The 22,586-nt window shown below is 54.7% G+C and overlaps 2 protein-coding genes across 13 annotated transcripts in view; one reads left to right on the top strand and one right to left on the bottom strand.

The window, feature by feature from the left end:
- The first annotated feature begins 2,531 nt into the window (after window positions 1-2,531).
- On the top strand, window positions 2,532-11,793 carry XRCC3 (X-ray repair cross complementing 3). The gene is made up of 7 exons (XM_059915104.1): window positions 2,532-2,650; window positions 4,341-4,478; window positions 4,580-4,792; window positions 7,766-7,920; window positions 9,924-10,136; window positions 10,220-10,266; window positions 10,350-11,793. The coding sequence occupies exons 1-7, from the start codon at window positions 2,596-2,598 to the stop codon at window positions 10,567-10,569; spliced, it is 1,041 nt and encodes a 346-aa protein (XP_059771087.1). The 5' UTR covers window positions 2,532-2,595; the 3' UTR covers window positions 10,570-11,793.
- Window positions 8,647-22,586, bottom strand: part of KLC1 (kinesin light chain 1) — a 56,989-nt gene continuing 43,049 nt past the window's right edge. For 3 of the 12 annotated variants that reach the window (XM_059915091.1, XM_059915094.1, XM_059915096.1), the window contains one exon: window positions 20,860-21,950. Coding sequence is in view for 7 of the 12 variants with exons in the window: in XM_059915086.1 (XP_059771069.1) it covers window positions 16,065-16,248; window positions 20,381-20,511 (315 nt within the window). In the remaining 5 variants the exon portion in view is untranslated. Of the gene's footprint in view, window positions 9,002-9,353; window positions 9,430-10,701; window positions 15,166-16,022; window positions 16,249-20,380; window positions 20,512-20,859; window positions 21,951-22,586 lie in introns of those variants that run through there. The other 9 variants (XM_059915092.1, XM_059915095.1, XM_059915089.1 and 6 more) reach the window with 8 other exon arrangements.

Below are 22,586 nucleotides of genomic sequence, written 5' to 3'. Positions count from 1 at the left end.
TGCTCGTTGGCCCCTTTGTGGGAGGGGGAGCCGGAAAAGATGCCCAGCCTTGAGGGTGGGCTGCTCCCAACAGGGCTGGACACCCCCGGGCAGGTCAGCCTCTGGATAACCGAGTTCTGCAGAGTATGGAGACCAAACGATTCCCTTTGGATTTGTTAACAGGTGGGCCGTGTAAACTCAGGGTCGGGCTAATTTGGGTCAGGGGCTTAGAACACACAGCCTGGACCTGCGTCGCAGGCCGGCCGCTTGCTGGCTGCATGACTTTAAGCTTGTCGTGTAACCACTTTGTGCTTCTGTTTTCTCACCAGCAAAACAGGGTTATAATATTGCTGGTGTGAAGTTTGAGTTCATACCTGTCACGCGCTTGGAAGAGACTAAGTGTTTGATAAATGTCAGCCCTCGACCTTTCATTACCTTCAGTGATTTTAGGGCAACATTAGTGGAGCTGTATGTAGTTTGCCTGAATTTAGCTCCGAACTTGACCAGAGAAAGAATGAACAGTTTCAGTGTGTGGGGATTGGTTCCTTCCACCCCGACCAACCCTCCGGTTCCTTTGCGTGGCTGTCTGGTTGAGCGGGAGAGGCCCTGAACACATTTATTTTAGTGCATTAGTTTTGAAAGGAGATCTTCCCTCATTCTCTAACCCTTGAGTCCTTAGTTTGAGTCAACGAAAGCTGCCGGAAACCTGAGTGTTGCCCCCAGGGTGGAGGTGGGCCCATCTGCCGCGGCCCCGCCTTCCTGTCCCAGCGTGTGTTGGCGGCATGGGGTCCTCAGGCCCCCTGAGAGCCCCAGAGTCCCAGAGATACAGGAAAGTGATTCCACCTGGGAAGGCTCGGGGACCTAACTGGAGTTTCCTCGAAGTCTCGCGCTGGGCCCTAAGAGTTGATGCGCCTTCACACTCACCAAGTGGCGCCCGCCGTTAGCTGTGCCCCTGAAACGGTACCTGCACTCAGATGCCCCTGGAAGCTGCTGCGCTCTGTCCAGGCCGCCCCGTGCCTGCTCCTGGGCGCTGCCTGGGCACATGCTTGTCCCCGGTTGGAGAAGCACAGACCTGGAGGGTGGCTGGCTCACCCGGGCCCCTGCCTGAGGCTCTTGGTCCAGCTCCTGGGCTGGTGTCGGGTACCCAGCGGGTGCTCCGTCAGTGGGCACTCTGCTTCTGGGGGCCCTACCCCCCCATCATGGAAGCTTGAGGCCCTTCGGTTGGTGGTCACCTGCTGGTTTTCCTGCCCCGTGTCCAGCTGCTCGTCAGAATCCGAGCTTTATATACAGGCACCTCCCGGCTGTGTCCCCACGCAGGCTCCCTCCCCCCGTCATTCAGAATCCAGACCCCAGCCCACTCGCTGCTCCCCACTTCAGAGCCTGCTCCCCGCTTCAGAGCCGGGGGCTTCCCACAAGTCCAGGGGAAGAACACATGCACTTCCTCTAGAATTTACAAACCCAGGTTGGTGTTCTGTCCGGATGTCTGATGCCCGGGCGTCTCCCACACGGCCTCAGGGTGCACTCCTAGCTACTCAACATCCCCCAGCCGCCCTGCAGTTGGTACCGGGGCCCTGCACTCAGGCCGCCCTTCTGTCCTGAGGGCCTCAGCAGTATTTACTGTCAGCCCTGCCCCGAGCAGCTGGCCTGGGAGCCCCCCACCCCCTGCGCCAGCAGAACGTGGGAGCAGCCTGCTGGCCCGGAGACCCCCTGCCCGGGCTGTGGGCCCCAGAGCCTCGTGCTGCCCCCTCTCAGCAGCTGCCTCCAGGGGCTCCCTGAGCAGACCGCAGATGAGGGGGTGTACATGGCCCGGTTCTTTAAGCTTCCGGAGCGACCTGACACCGTCCAGAGGCCCGGGCCTCGCTGCTGCTGCTGGACGCCGAGCCTGGCCTCTGCTGAGTGGCTGCAGCCTTAGTGTCGCTGCCCTGCTGCATCCCCGGCTGTGCCGTCTTGGGTGGACACGCCGCCGGCTGCCCCTCCTGCCAGCGGGGAGGGCAGGCTGCAGGCCGGGCCGGACTCGGTGTCCGCTGTTCTCTGCTGGGGCAGCGGTTCCGACCTCCTGGGCGTCCTCTGAGATCCACCACACGTGGCCTTTTCTGCTCTTTCCAGATCGCCATGGAGACACACTTAAGGGAACTCACACCGGAGAATGCAAAGCAGGCTCCACTCAGGTGAGCCCAGCGCACACGGGCCTCTGACCGTATCCGGCGCCGTCACCCCAGAGAGGTGGGTCAGGGCAGGGCGCCCCTGGCCTGGAGGGCGTGGGGCTGGGACACAAGCCGGTTTCTCCCACTTTCTGCGGGGGATGAAGCGGGCTGACCTTCAGAATGCAAGGTCTCTTCAGATGCATCTGTGTGTGGATTGAGTCCTAGGTTCTGAGTTACCGAACAGTTGCCCGGACAGAAGCGCCACCTTAGACGTCTCTCAGTGCTGTTCCTGGTGCAGTGAAGCCTCTCCAGGCTCAGGGCTGACGGTGTGGCCCTGTCACAAAGGGAACCGCGCACCCGGGCTCGGTCACTCTGCTGCACTCGGCTCCCGGGCTGCTCGAGGGGACGACAAGCACGTCAGAATTCGTGTCCCTGGGCGTTCGTCCATCTCTATGGTCACCCCATTGAAAAAATGGATTTGGATCAGTTGGACCTGAATCCTAGAATTATTGCTGCAGTTAAGAAAGGTGTGTTTGCTGATGTTTATATAAAGTGATTGTGTAAAAGTATGAACGTACATATATACACATCTTATGTAGAACAGGTTTACAAGGTTGCCTGTCTGAGCCTTGGGGACCCTCTGGTTACTGACCCAGGACAGCTGGTGCTGATCAACGCCCTGATGCTGGAATGTGCCGCAGGTTTTTCAGTTGTGTGTGTGTGTTTAACTGAAAGGACTTCTTTTAAGTTAATTTCATTTTCATCAAAGCAGTACACACATGGTGTCTGAAAAGTGAAACGGAACTACTTACCACTTAGGAGTCTTTTAGCAACTTTGTTGTATTTATATCTGGGTTGCTGACGAGTGAGCTTATGTTGCTGTGTGTGATTTGTCTGTGTTACGAGTCCTCACAGGCCTCCTGTTTTGGAGGTGAGGGCTGGCTGGTGCCCGTGTGCCCCTACTTCCTCCACACCTCCCGCCACAGTTGGAACACAGTTTGGGTCCCATTAGCCATCAGAGTTGTGACTGGGGACATAATGGCTGCCACTGAACCCGGGGTTATGACTGTTTCCTTTCTTGTACCATCTCTGGTTTTTCCCCCCAAAGTTAGTGGTTGCCTCCTTTTTTCATGTGCCGCATTTCCTCTGTACTTCTGATTATTCCCACGTCGCAGTAGGTCTGTCAGGCAGCGGTGGCTCTTTTCTAAATGCTTAAAGGGTTGGCCAGCCCACCGAGTCCGCTGGCATCTGGGCGCGTCCATCCCCACGCTGCACTGGCTCCTCCGCAGGCTGGCTGGCGCCCTGCACCCCCCTCTGTTCTCGCTGTCTCCCGGGGTGTCTGTGAGGGATGCTTCGACGTCAGGTGCTTGTTAGCAGGTGACAGGGGCCCTGAGTGCACGCAGGGCTCGGCAGCAGCGTGCCGTCCTGCTCCTCCATCCTAAGGGCACATCAGTAGTTCTGTTTTCCCCTTTCATTCAGTCTTTTTTTTTAACTGAAGCATTCAGTGCATACGTATTTAAGGTAATTCCTGATGAATTTAGGTTTAACTCTCCCTTATTAAGCTGTGCTGTTCGTCCTATTTTTTTTGTGTTGTTTTTCTTTTATGCTTTCTTCTGGATTGGTTGGATATATTTTTAGCGTATTTTTTTTCTTTCTACTCGTTTGAAAGTAATATGTTTATCTAAGCTCAAAATTATTCATTTTCCTCATGAAACACCAGCTCCCTCGGGCTGTTCACCCTGTAACCCAGCCCTCCGCGATACTGCCGCCAGCATGCTGCCTCTTCTTTTGTCTGTTCACCCCACTGGCCATCCCGTGGCCTGGTTCAGTGGATGTTCGTTTGGATCCCCTCCTGCGGCCTCTCCCTCGTGCATGGTTCCCCCGACTTGGCCCGGGCCCCTCCCAGGCTGTGCACACACAGACCTGTCTTGGGAGACGTGTCCAGGCGGGCGTGGGACCAGGCGGAGGCCGCTGCTCCCGGCACCAGGGAGAGGCCCAAGCATCCGGCTTCTGCAGCCAAGACGCGAGCCTCCCCAGGCCCCTTCCCTCCCGTCCCGTCATGGTCACCCTCCGTCTGGGGGTCCCTGCAACTTCAGGGAGAGGTGGACTGGCCCCTGCCCGCCAGGCCCCCAGAACTGGAGGACACCTGCTGTCCCTGCTGTGTCGCCGTGTGTTACCGTGTCTGACCTTGTCCTGTAATTGATTCTATACCTTCAGCCAAACTGAGGTCAGTAAAGGAGGTTCTGCATCTTTCTGGACCAGACCTGCAGAGGCTGACCCGCCTCTCCGGCCCCGACGTGCAGCGCTTGCTGAGGGCGGCCTCCTCACACCTGCGGGGAAGCAGCGTCTGCACAGGTGCCCGGTGCCCTGGGGTTTGGCTGGAGGAGCGGGGCACGGGGGCACCTGTGCGGGGCTTCCTGCGGGGCTGGGCTCACCTGTCGTTTCCCCGCACCCAGCGCTCCAGCTGCTGCGGCAGAAGGAGCAGTTCCCCGAGCAGCACCAGCGCCTGAGCCTGGGCTGCCCCGTGCTGGACGGGCTCCTCCGCGGCGGGCTGCCCCTGGACGGCATCACCGAGCTGGCCGGACGCAGCTCCGCCGGGAAGACCCAGCTGGCGCTGCAGCTCTGCTTGGCCGTGCAGCTCCCGCGGCGACACGGAGGCCTGGGGGCCGGTGAGTGCGGCCACTTCGGGGGGCGGGCAGGGGTCCTGACCTGTCACCTCGCGGGCACCTGCCATCGAGGCCAGAGGCTGCCCCTGAGGGCCGTTTTCCACGTTCCAGTCTCTGTCTTCACAACCGCTCTGCGATTCCTGCCTCAGGAGTGGGAGGGGGGCCACGGGCCCCTCGGTGGGAGGGAAAGTGCAGAGCCCCAGGGCCTGGCCAAGGCGGGACAGAGCCGGCCTGGGGTGACTCCGTAAAGCGGCGTGTCCCCTGCAGAGACCTGGCCCACGGCCACTGTGACCACATTAAATGTGGGGCCTGAGGCACATTTTCCTGAGAAAGTGACTTCCCAAAGCAGGTCTGAAAGCCCCAATTTTGAAAAGAATGGCCAAGCGGCTCTGGAGTTATTTTGGATCCTGCGCTTCAGAAAATGTGGAGCTCCTCCCCGCCGACCCTCAAATGCTGGGCCGCCTTCCTGCCAGCTTCTCGAAGCCCCTCTGTGGGCGGGCACCCCGCTCACCTGTCCCAGTGAGACGCCCGACGGGGTGTGGGGCGAGGAGCTTCGAGGGCCGTGCGATTGGGTTTGGCTGTGAACCTTCTGTCCAGGCCTCTCCCAAGATGTGGAGGACACGGGCGCCGCGGCGTTGTGACGAGGGTCTCGGCCACGTCGGGGGCTCCCCAGGCAGCCCTGCCCCCGGGAATGGGCTGGAACGTGCCAGGGAAGGTTAGGGAGGCCCCAAGGGTCGGGAGCTCACCACTGACACGGTCAGACGGTGCTTCTCCTTCCATCTTGCATCTCTTTTCCAAGTTTGAAAGTCTGTTGAAACAGAATCGGGTCAAAATGAAAGTTACACACTCACAAATAGGGCGTGCGGACGTGGTGTCGGTGCTTCTGCCTCTTCTCTGGGTCCCCTCCCCGGGGCGGTGCCGTGACCGGTACAGCGAGAGGAATGGTAGGTTTCGCCGTGGCCCTGAGAGTCCTGATGGGGCTCAGCCAGCGCACCGCCAGATCACAGGCCTTTCTTATTTATTTATTTATTTATTTTTGGCTGCATTGGGTCTTCTTGGCTGCACGCGGGCTTTCTGCAGTTGTGGCGAGCGGGGGCTACTCTTTGTTGCGGTGCGCGGGCTTCTCATTGCGGTGGCTTCTCTTGTTGCGGAGCACGGGCTCTAGGTACACGGGCTTCAGTAGTTGTGGCTCGCGGGCTCAGTAGTCGTTCGCGGGCTCTAGAGCTCAGGCTCAGTAGTTGTGGCGCACGGGCTTAGTTGCTCCGCAGCATGTGGGATCTTCCCGGACCAGGGCTCAAACCTGTGTCCCCTGCATTGGCAGGCGGATTCTTAACCACTGTGCCACCAGGGAAGTCCTGAGGCCTTTTTTCTTTATTTAACTCAGTGGTTTTTAGCATTTTCACAAAGTTGTGTACCCACCGCTACTATCTAGTTCCAGAACATTTCATCACCCCAAAAAGAAGCCCCATCCCTATGAGCAGTCACTCCCCACTCTCCCCTCCCCCAGCCCCTGGCAACCACCCATCTGCTTCCTGTCTCTATGGATTTGCCTGTTCTGCACATCTCAAATAAATGGGATCATGCAAATGTGCCCTTTCACCCAGCATAATGTCTTCAGGGTTCACCCACATTGGAGCATGTGTCAGTTCTTCATTCCTTTGTAGGGCTGAATAATGTTCCATCACGTGTACAGACCACAACTTAGCTACCCGTTCATCCGTTGACAGTCATGTGGGTTGTTCACACCTTTTGTTCGTGCGTGGCTTTGGGTGGACACCTAGGAGTGGGATTGCTGGGTCGTATGGTAGCTGCGTGTTTCGCTCTTTGAGGAACTGCCAGACTGTTCTCAGCGGCGGCTACACCGTTTTCCTTCCCATCAACGATGTAGGAGGTTCCGGTCCCTCCACGTCTGAGCCGACGCTTGTCCTTCTGATGCCCGTGTGGGTGGTTTGTCACTGTGGCGCTGACTGCATTCCCCTCGTGACTAGTGACGTTGACCATCTCTTCACATGCTGCTGCTCATTCGTGTGTTTTTGGAGAAAGGTCTATTCCAATCTCTTGCCCATTTAAAAGCTTGGGTTATTTGTCTGTGGAGTTCCAGGAGATCTTTATATAATCTGGATACTAAACTCATCAGATAAACAATTTGCAGTATCTTCTCTCTTAAGTTGTCTTCTCTCTCTCTTGTTGGTGTCCTTTAAAGCACAGTTTTTCACTTTGATGATGTCCAGTTTGTTTCTTGCTTGTGCTTTTGGTGTCACATCTAAGGATCCACTGCCTAATCCAAGGTCATAAGATTTACCCCTGTGTTTTCTTCTAAGAGTTTTATGGTTTGGGCTCTCATATTTGATCCATTGTGATTTAGTTTTCCTATATGGTATGAGGGAAGGGTCTAATTTCATCCTTTTGCATGTGGGTGTCTCTGTCCCAGCGCCCCGTTTGTTAAAAAGACTACTCTTTCCCCACTGAACTGTCCTGGGGCCTTTGTTGAGAATTGGTGGCCCCTGGTTCTTTTCAGCGCAGGACACCGGGGGTACCTTCTGGTGGGGATTCAGGGCCCCTGGTGATGCATCGCCTGTGTTTTGTTTACTGGCTTTTCCAGGCGCAGCAAAGACAGTTACCACCAGGTAGCCCAGAACCTTAGGAGGAGCCTTGACAGTGCAACTGAGGCAACATCCGCCCAGCAGGGCCTGGGAGGGGCATCTCCCTGTGTCTGCAGGAGGGGGCGTTTCTGAAAGCCGGGAGCCCCTACAGTTCCCCTCGCTCCCACTCGGACAGCCCAGGGCAGGCAGACCCACAGGGTGCAGTTCCGGCGGTGAGGGGCCCACGGTGAGAGGTGGGCGCCGGCCGGCCCCCGTGCCGGGTCGGAGGGGCAGACCCACGACAGGCAGTGCAGGAAGGAGGGCCTTTGTGGGGGGGGGGGGGGGGGGGGGCGGCCTCGGGCCCCCCGCTGCTCACCGCCCCGTGGCTTCCCAGGGGCCGTGTTCGTGTGCACAGAGGACGCCTTCCCCAGCCGGCGTCTGCAGCAGCTCATTGCTCAGCAGCAGTGCCTGCGGACAGACGTCCCAGGGGACGTGGTCAGGAAAATCCAGTTTGGCCACCAGATCTTCATCGAGCACGCAGCCGACGTGGTAAGCATCTGCGGGGAAGTCGGCCACGCAGGCGGGCCACGCGCACGACCCGCAAGGCCAGGCCCCGGTGCCCGCCTGCGGCGTGTCGTGTGCGGGGGGCTGTGTGCTCTGCTCAGGCCGGCGCTACTCGTTACCTGGACGCAGGCTGAACTGGGCGTCCAGTGTGTTTCTGGCAGCCTTACCCCCAAGGGAAGAGCGGGTAAGGGAGGGGCGCCTGACACGCCACCTCCTGCCCCCTAGAGGAGGCCCCAACCGGGCAAGGGCCTCCTGCGGCTGTTCACCTGGCTGCAGAGGGGACCACGGCCCAGAGGACGGGACCTGCCGTCCAGGCCACTGGCCCGGCAGCAGCCGTGGTGTGGGGTTGTACCTCTGCCTCTGAAGGAGGGGAAAGTCCCCTTGTCAAGGCCCCCCCAGATTGCTGAGTGCGCCTGGCTGGGCCGCTGGGGCGACACCACACCTGGAAGCCGTCCCCGGGTCATGCGCCCTCCCCGTGGGCAGACAGCGGTGGGAACACAGAGGGCAGTGGCCCCTGGGGAGGGGGCAGGGGGCAGGCAGGCGGCGGGGGAGCAGCCAGCTGAGGTCATTGTTTGGGGCTGAATAATGAAGCAAAGGCTGCAGGAGGGAGATGGGAGACGGAGTACAGACCAGTGCACCGAACACAAGTGCGCAGAGCCACCCACCCGGGCCCTTCCCCCATTTAAGAACTGCTATAAAAAGAATTTCCGGTAAAGGATGAACTGTATAAACTTTTAATTTTTAAAAGTTTTACAGTAAAATACATGATCACACATAGCGCGGGGAAGTAACACGATGAGCGGTGGCACGCGAGCCCGTGCTGGTTCAGGGCACGGGCGGCCCGGGGTGGACCGGCGGCAGGTGGCCGTCCCCTAGGGGCCCAGCGCGGCCGTGGCTTTGCGGGTGATTAGCGTGATGGGGCTCAGGGCGTGGACGCAGGAGAAGGCGAGGTCAGTGCTACAGGCTCCCGCTCCAGGCCCTCCAGCCTCGTGAGCGTCCCCTGGCTGTCACAGGGCCCTCCGGACGCACCCAGGCAGCACATCCGCATCCTCCCAGCGCATCCTCACTGCGAAATGCGGCAGCGGGTCAGGGCCAGGCCAGCCGAGACCCGGGGGCGGCATTCCTAAGTTCCGTTTCGGGAGCAGCTCTGGTTGGAGGAGGCCCCCCGGCCCTCGCTGGTGTCTGCCCAGCGACTGGGGGGCCCTGCCCGGGGGGAGGCCAGAGGTGCGGACCGGGGCCTGATGCCGCTGCACAAACAGAGCCTCAGAGCCCCAGGCTTCCTCCTGGGGGACGGGGTCTCCAAGCTAGGCCCCTCTTGGAGTCCCGACCCTGCAACAGGCGGGCGCAGCCCTGCCCCCGCCCCGGCCCCCCCATGCCCCAGCGCTGCCTGCGGTGGCGGGAAGGGGTGCAGGACTCACATTAAGGCTGGCGTCCTCCAGGCCGCCGCTGCTGCTGCTGTCATTTTCCACAGAGAGAGGCTCTGCTGGAGACACCCTGGAGAGTTAACAAGCACAGAGTCGAATTTCATCCCAGACACCCGACAGCTCTCAGGAGTGCCTGACGGGATGGCCAGCGTGTGGCCACCGGGCACCGGGGCCGAGTCCAGGCGGGCAGCCAGGCGGCCCCAAGGGACAGGGCTGCCCCGAGCACAGCGCGCAGGGCCTTGGGGGGCAGGTGGGCCTGGCCTGGGGGCACCTGAGGCCCCACACCGGCCCGGTCAGCGTCCTAGCGCACAGCCTGGGCGCGGCCCGGGGGTCTTCACGTGGGAGGCGACGCTGGTTGCAGGACAGACTCGGGTCCCCGCACACCTGCTTCCTCCCTCCACTGGGTGGGGCTGGGCAGTCCTGGTGACCGTGGTGGCCCGGGCGGTCGGTGCCCAGCACGGGGCCACTGAAGGGGAGGGGCCCGGCCACTGTGATGGCCCAGGGCGGGGCGTGGTGAGGGGTCCCCCGCGCGGGTGGTGACGGCCACCTCCCCTCGGCTTCCAGGACACCCTGCTGGAGTGTGTGCGTGAGAAGGTGCCTGTGCTGCTGTCGCGGGGCATGGCCCGCCTGGTGGTCATCGACTCCGTGGCAGCCCCGTTCCGTTGTGAGTTCGACCAGGCGGCCTCGGCCCTCAGGGCCCGGCGTCTGCAGGCGCTGGGGGCCGAGCTGCGCCGGCTGAGCTGCACCTTCCGGAGCCCCGTGCTGTGCGTCAACCAGGTGGGCCCCCCTCCGCCCCCGGGGAGGGCGAGGCCAGGGGGGCCGGGTCCTCACCGCCGCTGACCCCGATCTGGACCCTCCAGGTGACGGAATTCGCAGAGGAGCGGGGTGCGGCAGCCGGGCCGCCGGGGTGAGTGGGGCGCCCGAGGGCAGGGGTGGCGGGACCCGCGGTTCCACACACAGCACAGGACAGTCGGCTGTTTTCTGTCTCAGTGTCGGGGGAGAGCGGGTGTCTCCGGCCCTGGGAATAACCTGGTCCAACCAGCTCCTGGTGAGGCTGATGGCCGACCGGCAGCGCCCCGAGGAGGCCGCCTCCGCCCCGCCCCGCCGCACCCTGAGGGTGGTCTCCGCCCCCCACCTGCCGCCCTCGTCCTGTTCCTACACGGTCACCGCTGAGGGTGTGCGGGGGACGCCTGGGACCGAGTCCTGCTGACGTGTCGGCCTCCCCCTGGTTAGGGCCCCTCAGGTACCAGGGGCTGCAGCAGCTTCCTCCACCCCGGCCCCCGCGAGCTTCCTCCACCCCGGGCCCCCGCGAGCTCCCGCCCGGATGCGGGCCCCCGGCCCAGCCCGACCCCACAAGGCTGCACATCCCCTTCGCAAAGCTCCCAACACCCACGCCTCGGGCCACGGCGGGCCAAGGTCAGACGAGCGCCCACTGGCCCTCCTCACCCCGTGGTCGGGCTGTCGGCTCCTGGCCGCCAGCACACCCCCGGGCCCCGGTCTGGCACAGGGTGGAGAACACACGGCAGGCCAGGCCGCAGGGTCCGGGAGAGGCATCGGAGCGGGGAGATGTGCCTTGTGCGCTGCCCCTGCCACCAGCCCGGCCACCAGCCCCAGCGGGCGCCAGCAGCCGCGGCGCCAGCTTGGCCCATCGGCCGGGAAACCCGTTCTGGGCAGACGAGAACTATTCTAAAAGGAGAGCACATCCCGCTGTGCCCTCAGTGCCTCCTCCAAGGCTGGCCACGGTGGCCGGGACCTCAGCCCTGGACTGGGGGGGCGTCCACTCTGGCAGGGCGCTCCCGCACCGTGTGCATAGAACTCGGGACCTCCCATAGGCCAGGGTCCTGCTGCATCTGGCCACAAACGCCAGGATCTGAGCATCTGTTCGTGGCAGCACAAGGCCCCACGGCCACCAAGAGACGTGACTGCCGAGTTCCGGCAGGGCTGCGCCGCCTTCGCCCCCATCATCACCCTGCCTCTGCCCCCTCCCCACTGCTGCCCGGCACAGAGCAGCCCCGGCCGGACAGACGTGCCGGTGAAGGCACCCGCAGCCCCTGGACCCGCACCAGCGCTTGCTCTTTGCCAGGCACTGTCCTAAGGACTCATACACGTGACGTCTGTCCTCACAGCCCTGGGGTGGCCCTGTCACTCCACTTTCAGTGCCGTGGCCACCCTCCCACAGCTCCAGGAGCTAGACACTGGTCCCAGGCTCCCACGGGCTCACTGGGGTGGGGCGGTAAATCCCTGTCACGGGGCACACACCCTGTGCACGTCATTCTAGGACGGGATGGTCCATTTACAGTTTTCGTCCTGTTTTCAAAGTAGTCTGTGACCCTAAAAAGACTGGGTGCCTCATGTCAAACAGGAAAAGGTTCTAAATTTTAGGGTTGGAGTTTTACAAAAGAGCCTTTCCGCAAATGTACAGGGACTTTACAACAGGAAATAAAACTTTATTTTTGTAAGTAAATATAAACAGTTCCACATGATTTCCTAGGCAAGTCACACCAACAGTGAGAAAAGAAAACTGTTGCTCCAAGACAGAAGGTATGTTTCATGGCCACCCCCCTGCAGAGGTGCAGACCGGCACAAGCGCACCCACCTTCGGCCTCTGGGCAGCTGCACCTGCCCACCAGGCAGACAGGCCGTCCTGGGGGTGCTCACCCACCAAGGGCCATAGGACTTTGCAGTGGGGTTTTCTCTCTGTGTCTCAGAAACACCAAGTCCCAAAGGAGTGTCCACCCTACCTCTCCCTGGCCTCAGCCAATCCCATCCCCCAGAGCACGCCCCAGGGACAATCGGACGGTCCTCACAGGCCTGTGACCCCCAAGGGGTAGCGCCACACCACTGTATAAACCACCTGAGTCCTCCTGTCGTGCTGGAGAACTAAGCGGAAACTGTGCACATGTCTTTATGCGTCAGCCCGATTACACGAGGAGGCATCGGCAGGACGATGCTCGCTTAGCTCATCTGAACTTCACCTTTGGTTGGTGCTATCCAGTGCTGCTTTAGTTTCCAGATATCCCATGATTACACAATGCAGTGTTCAAACATATCAAAAGTTGGCCTCGTACAGATGTAACATGCCTTCCCCAGAACATTCTATGAAGTTATAACGAGTGCTACAAACTAAACTCTGAATCCTTAGCAATACTTACACTTTACTGTAAAGACAATAACTAATTACATGATATCCCTAGCAGCCTTCTGACCAAACAAATAATAGGAACTTTTTTTTAAGTTTCAGAAAATAACTCTGAACCCCTGCAGCATGGGAATGGCCTCTCCCCCTGGGGAGGAGCAGGAGGGTCAGGAGGCCCAGCTCTCCACGACCTCTGCCCTCAGACACTCACGGCGACCCTCAGCCCCTCCACTGCCCGTCCGTCCTCTGGCCAGGGGAGTCTAACTTGATAGAAACAGTGTAGAAATGGGGGCTGGCCCCCTAGGGTCCCCTCACCAGGAAAGGAAGAGGGAGGGCTGGACTTCCCCCCCCCCCCCCACAACTGCTCTCTCCGAGAATGTTAAAATCCTGACTACCAGACTGGAAGTGGGTTACAACCTGGCTTCTCTCTATTTTGATACAAGTTCAAAAATCAGAAACTGCTGACTCCCCGGTAGCATTCCCCCTGAGACACGAAGGCCTTCACAACCCAGCTTCAAGAAGGCCCTCGAGCCTCTCTTACACCAAATGCTGTCTCCATGTGGCCTTACAAAGGCCACCACAACCCTCGGGGAACCAGGGCCAGAGGGCTCAAAGCCAGACAAGGTTCAACTAAGGCCCCTGCAAAGAAGGTCTCTTTTCACCAACTGGAAGCTTAAAATTAAATTCTATTCTCAGCCCCATGTTTATTCTTTCTAAATGCCCTTTGTTTTTCCAGAGACAACTGTCACTAAGGGAAACCGAGTGGGTTTCAGGTGTCCTGTATCAGCTCTGTGGCTGGGAGAAAACTTCAATGTAGTGGAAGGAAGAGCCAGGACAGCTTGGTCCCCCTCCTGATTCTGATTGTGACACAGACACATCACCCCCACTGCACCTAAACGTGAACCTGAAAGGGCCACAGTGCCCACATGGGGGGAACGCAGCTCTGCTCTTTTTTCCAGTGGTTTCTTACAACCCATCAAACTTTTTTAAACACCTCTAGAGAGCATTTTGAAAGTTCCTGATCCATTGGAAGCTGCAAAACCTAAGTGGAGTCAGGAACTGAGGAAAGGAGTGTGGCCAGAGGAGACAGGCTGCAGGAGACTGGTCAGCCTCAAGGGCCCCCAACACCGGGCTGGGGTGCCTGCCTCTCAGGGGACACAGCAGCTCTCACCAACACAAGCACCGGTGCCCTGAGGTGATCCACTACTGAATTATAGGAACTTTTAAACAAAGCTTAAAGTCTAGCCTTGCTGTACTGAAACCCCAGGACGCTGCTGCCTCTAGCCCTCAGCCCGAGGTCCACACTGGGGGTGAAGGACACGTGCAGTCCAAGGGCACCCCACAGTGAGCCCCCCCCCCAGTCCCCACAGGGAGCACGTAGCACCCCAGCCCAGTGCAACTGTTGAGGAAAAGGTGGCTGGAAGCGCCTTTGCTCAGTGACACCACCCACATAACATTAAGGTAAACTAGAAACTAACCCTGACAACATTTCACAAGGATGCTCACAGCTTTCCAGATCCTCTTTCAAACCTCATCAGCAGGGATGTCCCCTTGTACAGCTGGCGTCATCTGGAATTACACCTTCTTAACCTACCAGCTCGTCTCACAGATTCCCTTAAGGAATAACGTCTCAGGGTTGGTTTGAAAATGTATCTGTCAGGACTTCCCTGGTGGCGCAGTGGTTAAGAATCCACCTGCCAGTGCAGGGGACACGGGTTCGAGCCCTGGTCTGGGAAGATCCCACATGCCGCGGAGCAGCTAAGCCCGTGCACCACAACTACTGAGCCTGTGCTCTGGAGCCCGCGAGCCACAACTACTGAGCCCGTGAGCCACAACTACTGAAGCCTGCACGCTTAGGGCCCGTGCTCTGCAACAAGAGAAGCCACCGCAATAAGAAGCCCGTGCACCGCAACGAAGAGTAGCCCCCGCTCGCCACAACTAGAGAAAAGCCCGTGCGCGGCAATGAAGACCCAACGCAGCCAAAATAAATACATTTCCAAAAAAGAAAAAAAAAGAAAAGAAAATGTATCTGTCAGAACCCACCCTGTGTTACTTAACGCTACAAAGAAAAGCTTTTTAAAAGGAAAACATGCATCTCCGTGTGCTTAGTGTACAGAGGCCAGGAGGGGGGGGAAAAGGGCTCCAAAGGGGCTGCGATGCAGACCAGGAGGGGTGCAGGCCTCCCTGCAGCTACCCCGTCTCCCCCGCTCCCTAATCCCAGCATCGCTGCCACAGGTCACTGGATTCCTATTCTCAAAGGATGTAGTTTAAGGTTCCAGTCTTAATGAACAACCTTAACACAGTATTACAATTGAAAGCAGATCTCGGTGCTGGGGCCGGTGTCCACGAGCAGCGGCCCATCCCGAGCACGCTGAGCCGGCTCCACACCTGGCCGGGTCCCACCGTCGGGCTTTGGCGGCTCTTGGGCACTAGGGCTGCAGACCGCTTAACAGAATTCGGGGCAAACCTCCAGCAGGTGGTGGAGGTCATCATCCAGGAAAGGAGGCGACCCCAGGGCCGCCCTGCAGGGGGGAGGGGCCTGGCCAAGCTTTGAGAGTCTCAGCGCTCGTTAGCCTTGGGGGTTAATCTAGCTCTGCCTCGACCCGTGGGGGCCAGGTCGGCGTGGCTGGCACTCAGAGCTCTGGAGTCTGCCAGACAATTATTTCGTTCCTGCGTGAAAAAACAAATGGAAGAATTATTCTTCACCAGTACCTCGCATGACGCCAGCTTGCAGTGGTCTCGGCACTAACAACAGCTGCACGACTCACATCAACACACCAGAGTCCTGATGCTCAGATGTGCGTGTGCCAAACACAAGAAAGGGGAGCAAAGGACTATGTTAGCTCCAGACCCTTTAAAAACAAAAGTAGTTTCTTCCACTGTCATCAGCAGCAGCGCATCCTCCGAGCACGTGCAGCTTTTACACTGGAGGCCCGAGGACAGCATCCTGGGAGCAGCCGCCCCCGCAGCGTGCTGGCGGTGAGGAGGAAGCTCAGCACACCTGCCGGCCCGTCACCGTCCCTGTACGTCACACAGTTTGCCAGTGGGACTGAGGTGACTGGGAAAGCTGCTGCATCAACAGGTGTGGTGACCAGGACACCTCGTCCCGGTGGACAGCAGCTAGGTCACAGAAGGGGCCAGAGGCCTGGGCGCACCCAACAGTCACACATGGAAAATAAAAAGGCCATTTGTAATGGAGAACAGGATGCCAACAGTTTTAAATGCAAAGGTGACCGGTCTGTGCGAGACTTGGACAGGTGACAAAGTGCTAAAGATTGTTGTGTCAAAGTGACTGTACTTAGTGAAGTTTTGAATAGTTTTAAAACACTGAACAGCTTAGCTAGACATTATATTAGTTATAAACTACTAGAAGCTAAAATCATACAAATTAATAATACAAATTAACAACTGGTCAAGTTTTGATATTACTTTATCAGAATATTTAATTTTTAATTGTCAATCAAAATATTTGTAAAGATCATTAATTCACATACTAAGAATGTTCACAACATTCCCATAATTCAGATGGTTAAGTTCATGCCGACTATGAAAGTTATCATTTATGATGTCTATTTGTCTTGAATCAGAAATACTAAAATGTTCACAGGCTCTGCTGAAATGGCAGCAGTGATGAGGAAAGGTCCAGCCAACATGTAAAGGATGTTAAGTGGGGCATGGCTCCTTACTTGGAAATGGTCTTCAGCCACCGTGCCACCCACGTTAAGGACATTCAGAGAACTGGCACGCTTCATGCTGCACCCAGGACGGCGGACATGCAAGGACAAACCGTCAGCACATCAGTCAACCAGGAGCAGGGAGCACAGCAAAGCCACCCCTCCAAAGCCTGTCACCATGGGGGCCTGGGACTGTCCCTAACGGAGAGGAGGCCTTTATCTCACCCAGACTGGGATACCCACCCAACTCTTTACACGGACATCCCAGATCTACTCTATTGCACCCAGCACAAAAAAAGCGCAGTTTCTCTGCGTCTTTCTCAGCAAAAAGTTTATCTTCGAGCCCCATACAGAAAGCCAGTGTCGCTGCAGTTTCACTTGTTAAAACCTGGCTCCTATAGGAGCCGAGAGGTTCTGCCAATGCCACCCGCTGACTTCGGCGTGGGAGCCCGAAGAGCCTCCTGAGATGAGTTTCAGGAGGGGAACCTCAACGACTCCCGTAAACCTCGCCCCTAAGTGACCGTGTCAGAGAGAGACCCTCAAGGGACTTTCCTGGTGGCACAGTGGGTAAGACTCCGCACTCCCAATGCAGGGGGCCCGGGTTCCATCCCTGGTCGGGGAACTAGATCCCACATGCATGCCGCAACTAAGGAGCCCACCGGCCACAACTAAGACCCAGTGCAACCAAATAAATAAATAAATATTAATAGAGAGAGAGAGATCCTCAAAGCTCACTATTAAGATCAAATGCATAAATATATTCTGTATTTTGTAGATTTTTCTATATTAAAACTAGGAAAAAATAATCTTTTATTAGTAAAATAAACTCTAAGGCTAGTATTTCTCTGCTCAGAAACCAAAATTTAAAACATATTTCATGGCTTTACATTTACAAAAAATATCGTGATTTATATATATATATTTACTTTTTTCTCCCGTTTGACACCTTTAAAATACTTAATAAAATATGTTACAGGGCTTCCCTGGTGGCGCAGTGGCTGAGAATCTGCCTGCCAATGCACGGGACACGGGTTCGAGCCCTGGTCTGGGAAGATTCCACATGCCACAGAGCAACTGGGCCCGTGAGCCACAACTACTGAGCCTGCGCGTCTGGAGCCTGTGCTCCGCAACAAGAGAGGCCACGATAGTGAGAGGCCCGCGCACCACGATGAAGAGTGGTCCCCACTTGCCGCAACTAGAGAAAGCCCTCGCACAGAAACGAAGACTCAACACAGTCATAAATAAATAAATAAATAAAAGAACGTGAATTTCTAAAAAAAAAAGTTACAAATTACCTATAATCTAAACTTAAAATTATAGTCGTAAAATTACTGTAATTGCTTACTGCCACCACGAATGACCTCAAACAGAAAGCCACCTTCTCTTTTAAAGCTAAAAGAACCAATATGAAGGGTTATTTTTAAATGTTTATAATAGGATCAGTAATTCTGAATTTGAACTACCATGACATCAACAGTGACCACTATTATTTACAAGCTGAGTGCATGGCTGCAAGGGTGAAGCACAGGTGTGAAGGCCGAGCACAACCAGACAGAGACACACACACGCACACCAGCTGCAGGGACCAAAGGCCCAGGTGATGGACGCACGGCCGCCAGCACCACAGGCACAGTGCCAGGCAAACAGCAGGCACTTACTGAGTTCTCACTAAACAAACGACACCAAGAGCAAAACCTTAACTGACTTATCCCCAAGTATTATAAAACTCACTCCCCAAACTTCCCACCTAGGACAAGACAAAAACATCCCAATGAACCCCACACAAGTGTTGCTAGAGCTCTGGACAGGTTTTCCTCTATCCAGAACCACTAAAGAACAAAGGATAAAATCCAATCAAATCACCAGTGAATTATATTCTGCCATATTTAATTATTCTATTACTTAATTGGCCAGCTACCTTTTCCTAAGAAAGGTACACAAACTTCGTCCTCAAACTTCCTTTTCTTTACAAGGTGAAGTGAAAGAACAACTTGCCCCATCAGTGACTCTTCGGAATCGCACCCTCACTCTTACTGAAGCCCGCGGCGCCCAGACCATCAAGCAGTCCAGTGCTTCCCTGGAGCTGTGCCCACTGCAGGCTGCAGACCCTGATCCCGGGGCACCCACTTCAGTGATTCTCACAACGTGGCCCACCCAGCAGCGCTGGCGCTACCTGGGAACTTGCTAGAAAGGCAAATTTGCCCCTCCTCCCCCCCGCCCCACTGCATCAGAAACGCAGGGGTGGGCCTTGCGGTCTGTTTCAGGAACCCTCCAGGAGACGCTGCAGCATGCTCCAGTTTGAGAGCCACTGGTCTAAAGATTGCTGCTCTTACCTGGAAAGATTACTTTGTTTCATGCATTTGATGGGATAAACTTTCTAAATTATTTAGTTTTTCAAAAAGTTTAGTAAGATATCAACCCAGATAACAATACAGAGGAAAACTGTTAAGCTATGCAAGTGTGTGGGTCTACTTTTCATCAGGTCAGACTGGCAAAGCGCTCTTAGCGCCATGAACATCCGTACTGGGGAGCGTCCACACACGCGGCGTCACGGGAAAGACAGAAAGACGTGAAGGAGAAACTGTGAGCTCTGCCGCGTCCAGGACTCGGTGCCAGAGTTGGACGCTGCCCTGAAGAGCTCCGAGACATCCAGAACCCCAGGCCACAGTGCGTCTGCCCTGGCGGAACCGGCCGATGGCCTGTACGGCACAGAGCGCGTGACATGCCCTCACTTCACGCGTCAGACCCGCCAAAGGATCAGGACCGGGGCTCAGCAGGGCCCAGCAATCTGCTCAGCCCCTCACCACGCTGTGAGAGGGGCAGACAGCACCCTATCACTTTAGCTCTGGAAACCAAACAAGGGCACTTTAGGACCCACTTCCCTAAGGCAGCGCACACATGCCTCCTCCCAGGCAGGACCGACGCCCTGCGCGCCCGCAGAAGCCCCCACTGGCTTCCAACACCGCAGCTTCCGGCGGTTTCACACCAGGCATCGGCGGAGCGCAGGAAACTCCCTCTGCAGATTGTAGACATTTCTGAGAAGAGGGCAATGGCAGCATATAAACACCCAACTGCTCCTCCTGCCTCCAAAGCCATCGGGAAGCAAGTCCCTCCACCAGCAGAGATGCGGGGGCAGAGCTAAGGGCAAGCCCAGCCCCTCTCCCCACAGGTGCGGGTGAGGCGCGGACCAGAAAGCCAGGCTGGGCGACCCCAGCGGTCTCGGGAGTCAGGCCCCAACTGATGACAAGAGGAATGAGACGGGACATGTCTTACAGACAGCGAAGCGCACAACTGTAAAAGCACCTACCTTTATATTCCCAGACGTTACCCAAAGGAACTCGGTCTCAGTTCTGAGACATCAGAATTCTTACAGAACTTAAAGTGAAATACTTTAAAACAGAGTCATACTAAGAATCAACCTTTACAAAATAGGTACCGTTTTAGGGAGGCTGAGTTTCACAGAACAGCTGACAATACAATACAGTGCTTCTGTGAGAAACGCATCCAAAAACAGGAAGCTGTTTACACCAGAAATAACCCAGAAACCAGGACAATTTGTTAACACTAACAGAGAAGGACAAAGAACCCTTCCTCTGACGAACCTTATAAAAAGCAAGGAATATCTTAGAATCAAATTCCTTTGATAACTTAAAAGTTATTGTTCAAAAGACCCTAAAAGACTCATGACTGAAGAGACCCTTTTCTAAACACATGCAAAACCTAAGGTTTTTTAAATCTCCTAAAGAAACTCATATAACAAAACTCTTGAAATTGTGATCCTTCTATTTAAACCATTTTTCTTCCTATAGTAATACCTGTATGATGAGATTTAATATAGTCATAGCTGGCATTTGATTTTAAAAGATTAAAACTAACTTTAAAGGATTTAAGCTAATGCTGGTTTTAAAAATGAATAATGCATACTTAGAGAAAACAATATGCTCAATATTTTAATATTAAATTCTTACTTTTCACTGCTAAAGCTTTCTTTGAACATGTAACAAAATCAAAGAATTCCATAAATTTCTTTCAAAGGCTTCAGCTCTTTTAGCCTCTAAACAGGAAATTTCACAATTTTTTCTCAACCTATCCTGGGAAAAAGTCGGATTGCAGCTACTAACCCTCTCCACTGCGACCGTGTGGGAAGCAGGCGGGAATGCAGCTCTGAGGTCTGCGGGCGAGAAGGGCGGGCGGGGGCCGGCGATAGTTACCCAGGGTCCTTTGGCTCACTGTCTCGTGAACCTCCTCCCTTCAGCTTCCTAACCAGCTTCTCGCTGCTGCGTCTAATTGAAGCCCGGAGTTTGCTAAAGGAACCACTGCGTTTTAAAGATCCAGTGCCATCCTGAAAAAAACGTGAACAAATGTGAAGCGCCACACGGTTCTCCCTCCCAACCTGCAAGAGACAAAGCTAAATGAAAACAAGAATTCACATCGTGGTTGACCTGCCGGTCTGTGACTTGCTGGTAATGTGACTCCTACAGAAATTATCAATTTGCCATGTATGTAAATACACTTTAAATAGAAATCTCTCCATTTTAAATTTCATGCAAGATAATCCAATGAATATGAAAACCTTTGAACATGAAAAAGCTCATTCAAACAAAAGTAACAAAATCCCCAAAGGAAAATTAATTATATTACTGTTTTGAAACAAAAGATACACAGAAAGACTCAAGGAAATTAAGGCAGCTTCTAGGAAGATCACCAAAATCAAACTCCATGTTTAATAAATATGGAAGCATCTGGTCCATGAAACAGTACAGGACCTAAAACATTTAGGTTTGACATAGGCAACTTCCTTTTAACAATTTCATCTACATGCAATAGACATACTGTTTCTTCATTAAGTTATATAGGACAGTTTTATTAAATGTTGATTACAAATGTAATGGGAAAATTAAACAATACGTTCATTCTATACAAAATAACTAAAAATCCTTAGATGCCTTGTAGGAAGCAAGTAAGAGTGCCCAGCTTTCGTATAACTGATTCAGATATTAATAAGTGAAACACTTGGCAGTATCTGGATATGAAAATCAAATACACAGAGTGAAAAAAATGTGTATAGAACAACTTTTATTCTCAGAATGAATCATTTAGTAAGATTAACAGTAGCCCCACCCCTTCTAGAAGCTACGGCAATGCTGCATTCCATGGAAAGAGTGAGAAGGTCTACCAAGCAGACAGACACCAAGACACAGGTCAGTTGGAGTGAGTTTATTAGAAGTTAGAAAGACACAAATACACAAATCACTGAACACTTAAAGATTAGTAGAGAAAAGCAGAATTGCCAAAATTTCACACAAAGACTACACAGCAAATTCTACTTGAGCACGATCCTAAGGGGAGCGCCCAGAGCCCAGGATGGTCCCAGCAGGTATCGGTACGCGACAGGAGCAGCACATGCCCTACTCTGACAGCCTAGGTAGTGTCACAGTCACCATCATGCCATTGCAGTAACACCTGGGGGATACTACTAACTACCTCTTATCAAAGTGAACAGCTAATTGCTCTTAGTTTTTAAACTCATGTATTACACAGTAAATGGTTTTATTAACACAGTTTATATTACTAAGTACATATCTGGCAAAGCTACATGTATACAGAGATAAGGAACCCCCCAAAAGGACAGCAGCACCGAAAGGAATGGCGGTGTAGCTCTGACAAGAATCCTAGGGGATTGCTAAACACAGCCGTCAGCACTGGAGAGAGAAGAAAAGCTGGAGGAGATGCCGCCCATCATGCAGGAGACAGTGTGAGTGTCACACAGGGCAGCTAGGCCTGTTAGACAGAAACGGAGAGAGAAAGCCCGGGTGAAATTCATGAGAAAAGAGCCAGTTTCCACGCAGCACAGCTTGGCTTACAGTATTTCTAGGTCACAAAATCTAAGCAGCATTTTTACCGCTTTAGTATTTGGAATTACCTTCTGCCTGCTCCTGTCAGCCCCGTATGAAACAGGTACTGGACCTTATGTTACATTTTACATAATCTAGACTAATCACTCCTAATCCTCAATAAAATAAAATTCAACATTTTTAGAGCACGGGCTGGCACCGTGCTAGACATCTCCTTGATACTCACAATAAAAAGGTTTTCCAGTTACTGTACATAAGGAGATTCCGAAACAAAAAACATTGACAGTGACCAAAAGAAAGACTGCTATGCACAGGAAGAGTGCATTCATTAAAGCTTTAACTTTATCAGAAATCCTCTCGCATAGAACTAAACTATAAAGTTCTCTCTGAAATCAGAAAGGACTTTCTCTGAAAAACACTAACATTTTAGACATTTCAGAAATGTTAAGAAACACTGACTTTTAAAGTTTATAGCACATTTTAAACATGCAGTTGATAATCCAAAATAAAATTAACTAGAAAAAGGATTTCCGAAGCAGCAACGCATCCTGGGTCCTGGCAG

Source organism: Balaenoptera ricei, chromosome 2, assembly GCF_028023285.1.
Source record: "Balaenoptera ricei isolate mBalRic1 chromosome 2, mBalRic1.hap2, whole genome shotgun sequence".
NCBI lineage: Eukaryota > Metazoa > Chordata > Mammalia > Artiodactyla > Balaenopteridae > Balaenoptera > Balaenoptera ricei.
Note: the sequence above shows the minus strand (reverse complement) of the source record. Positions and strands in the feature narration are given on the sequence as shown.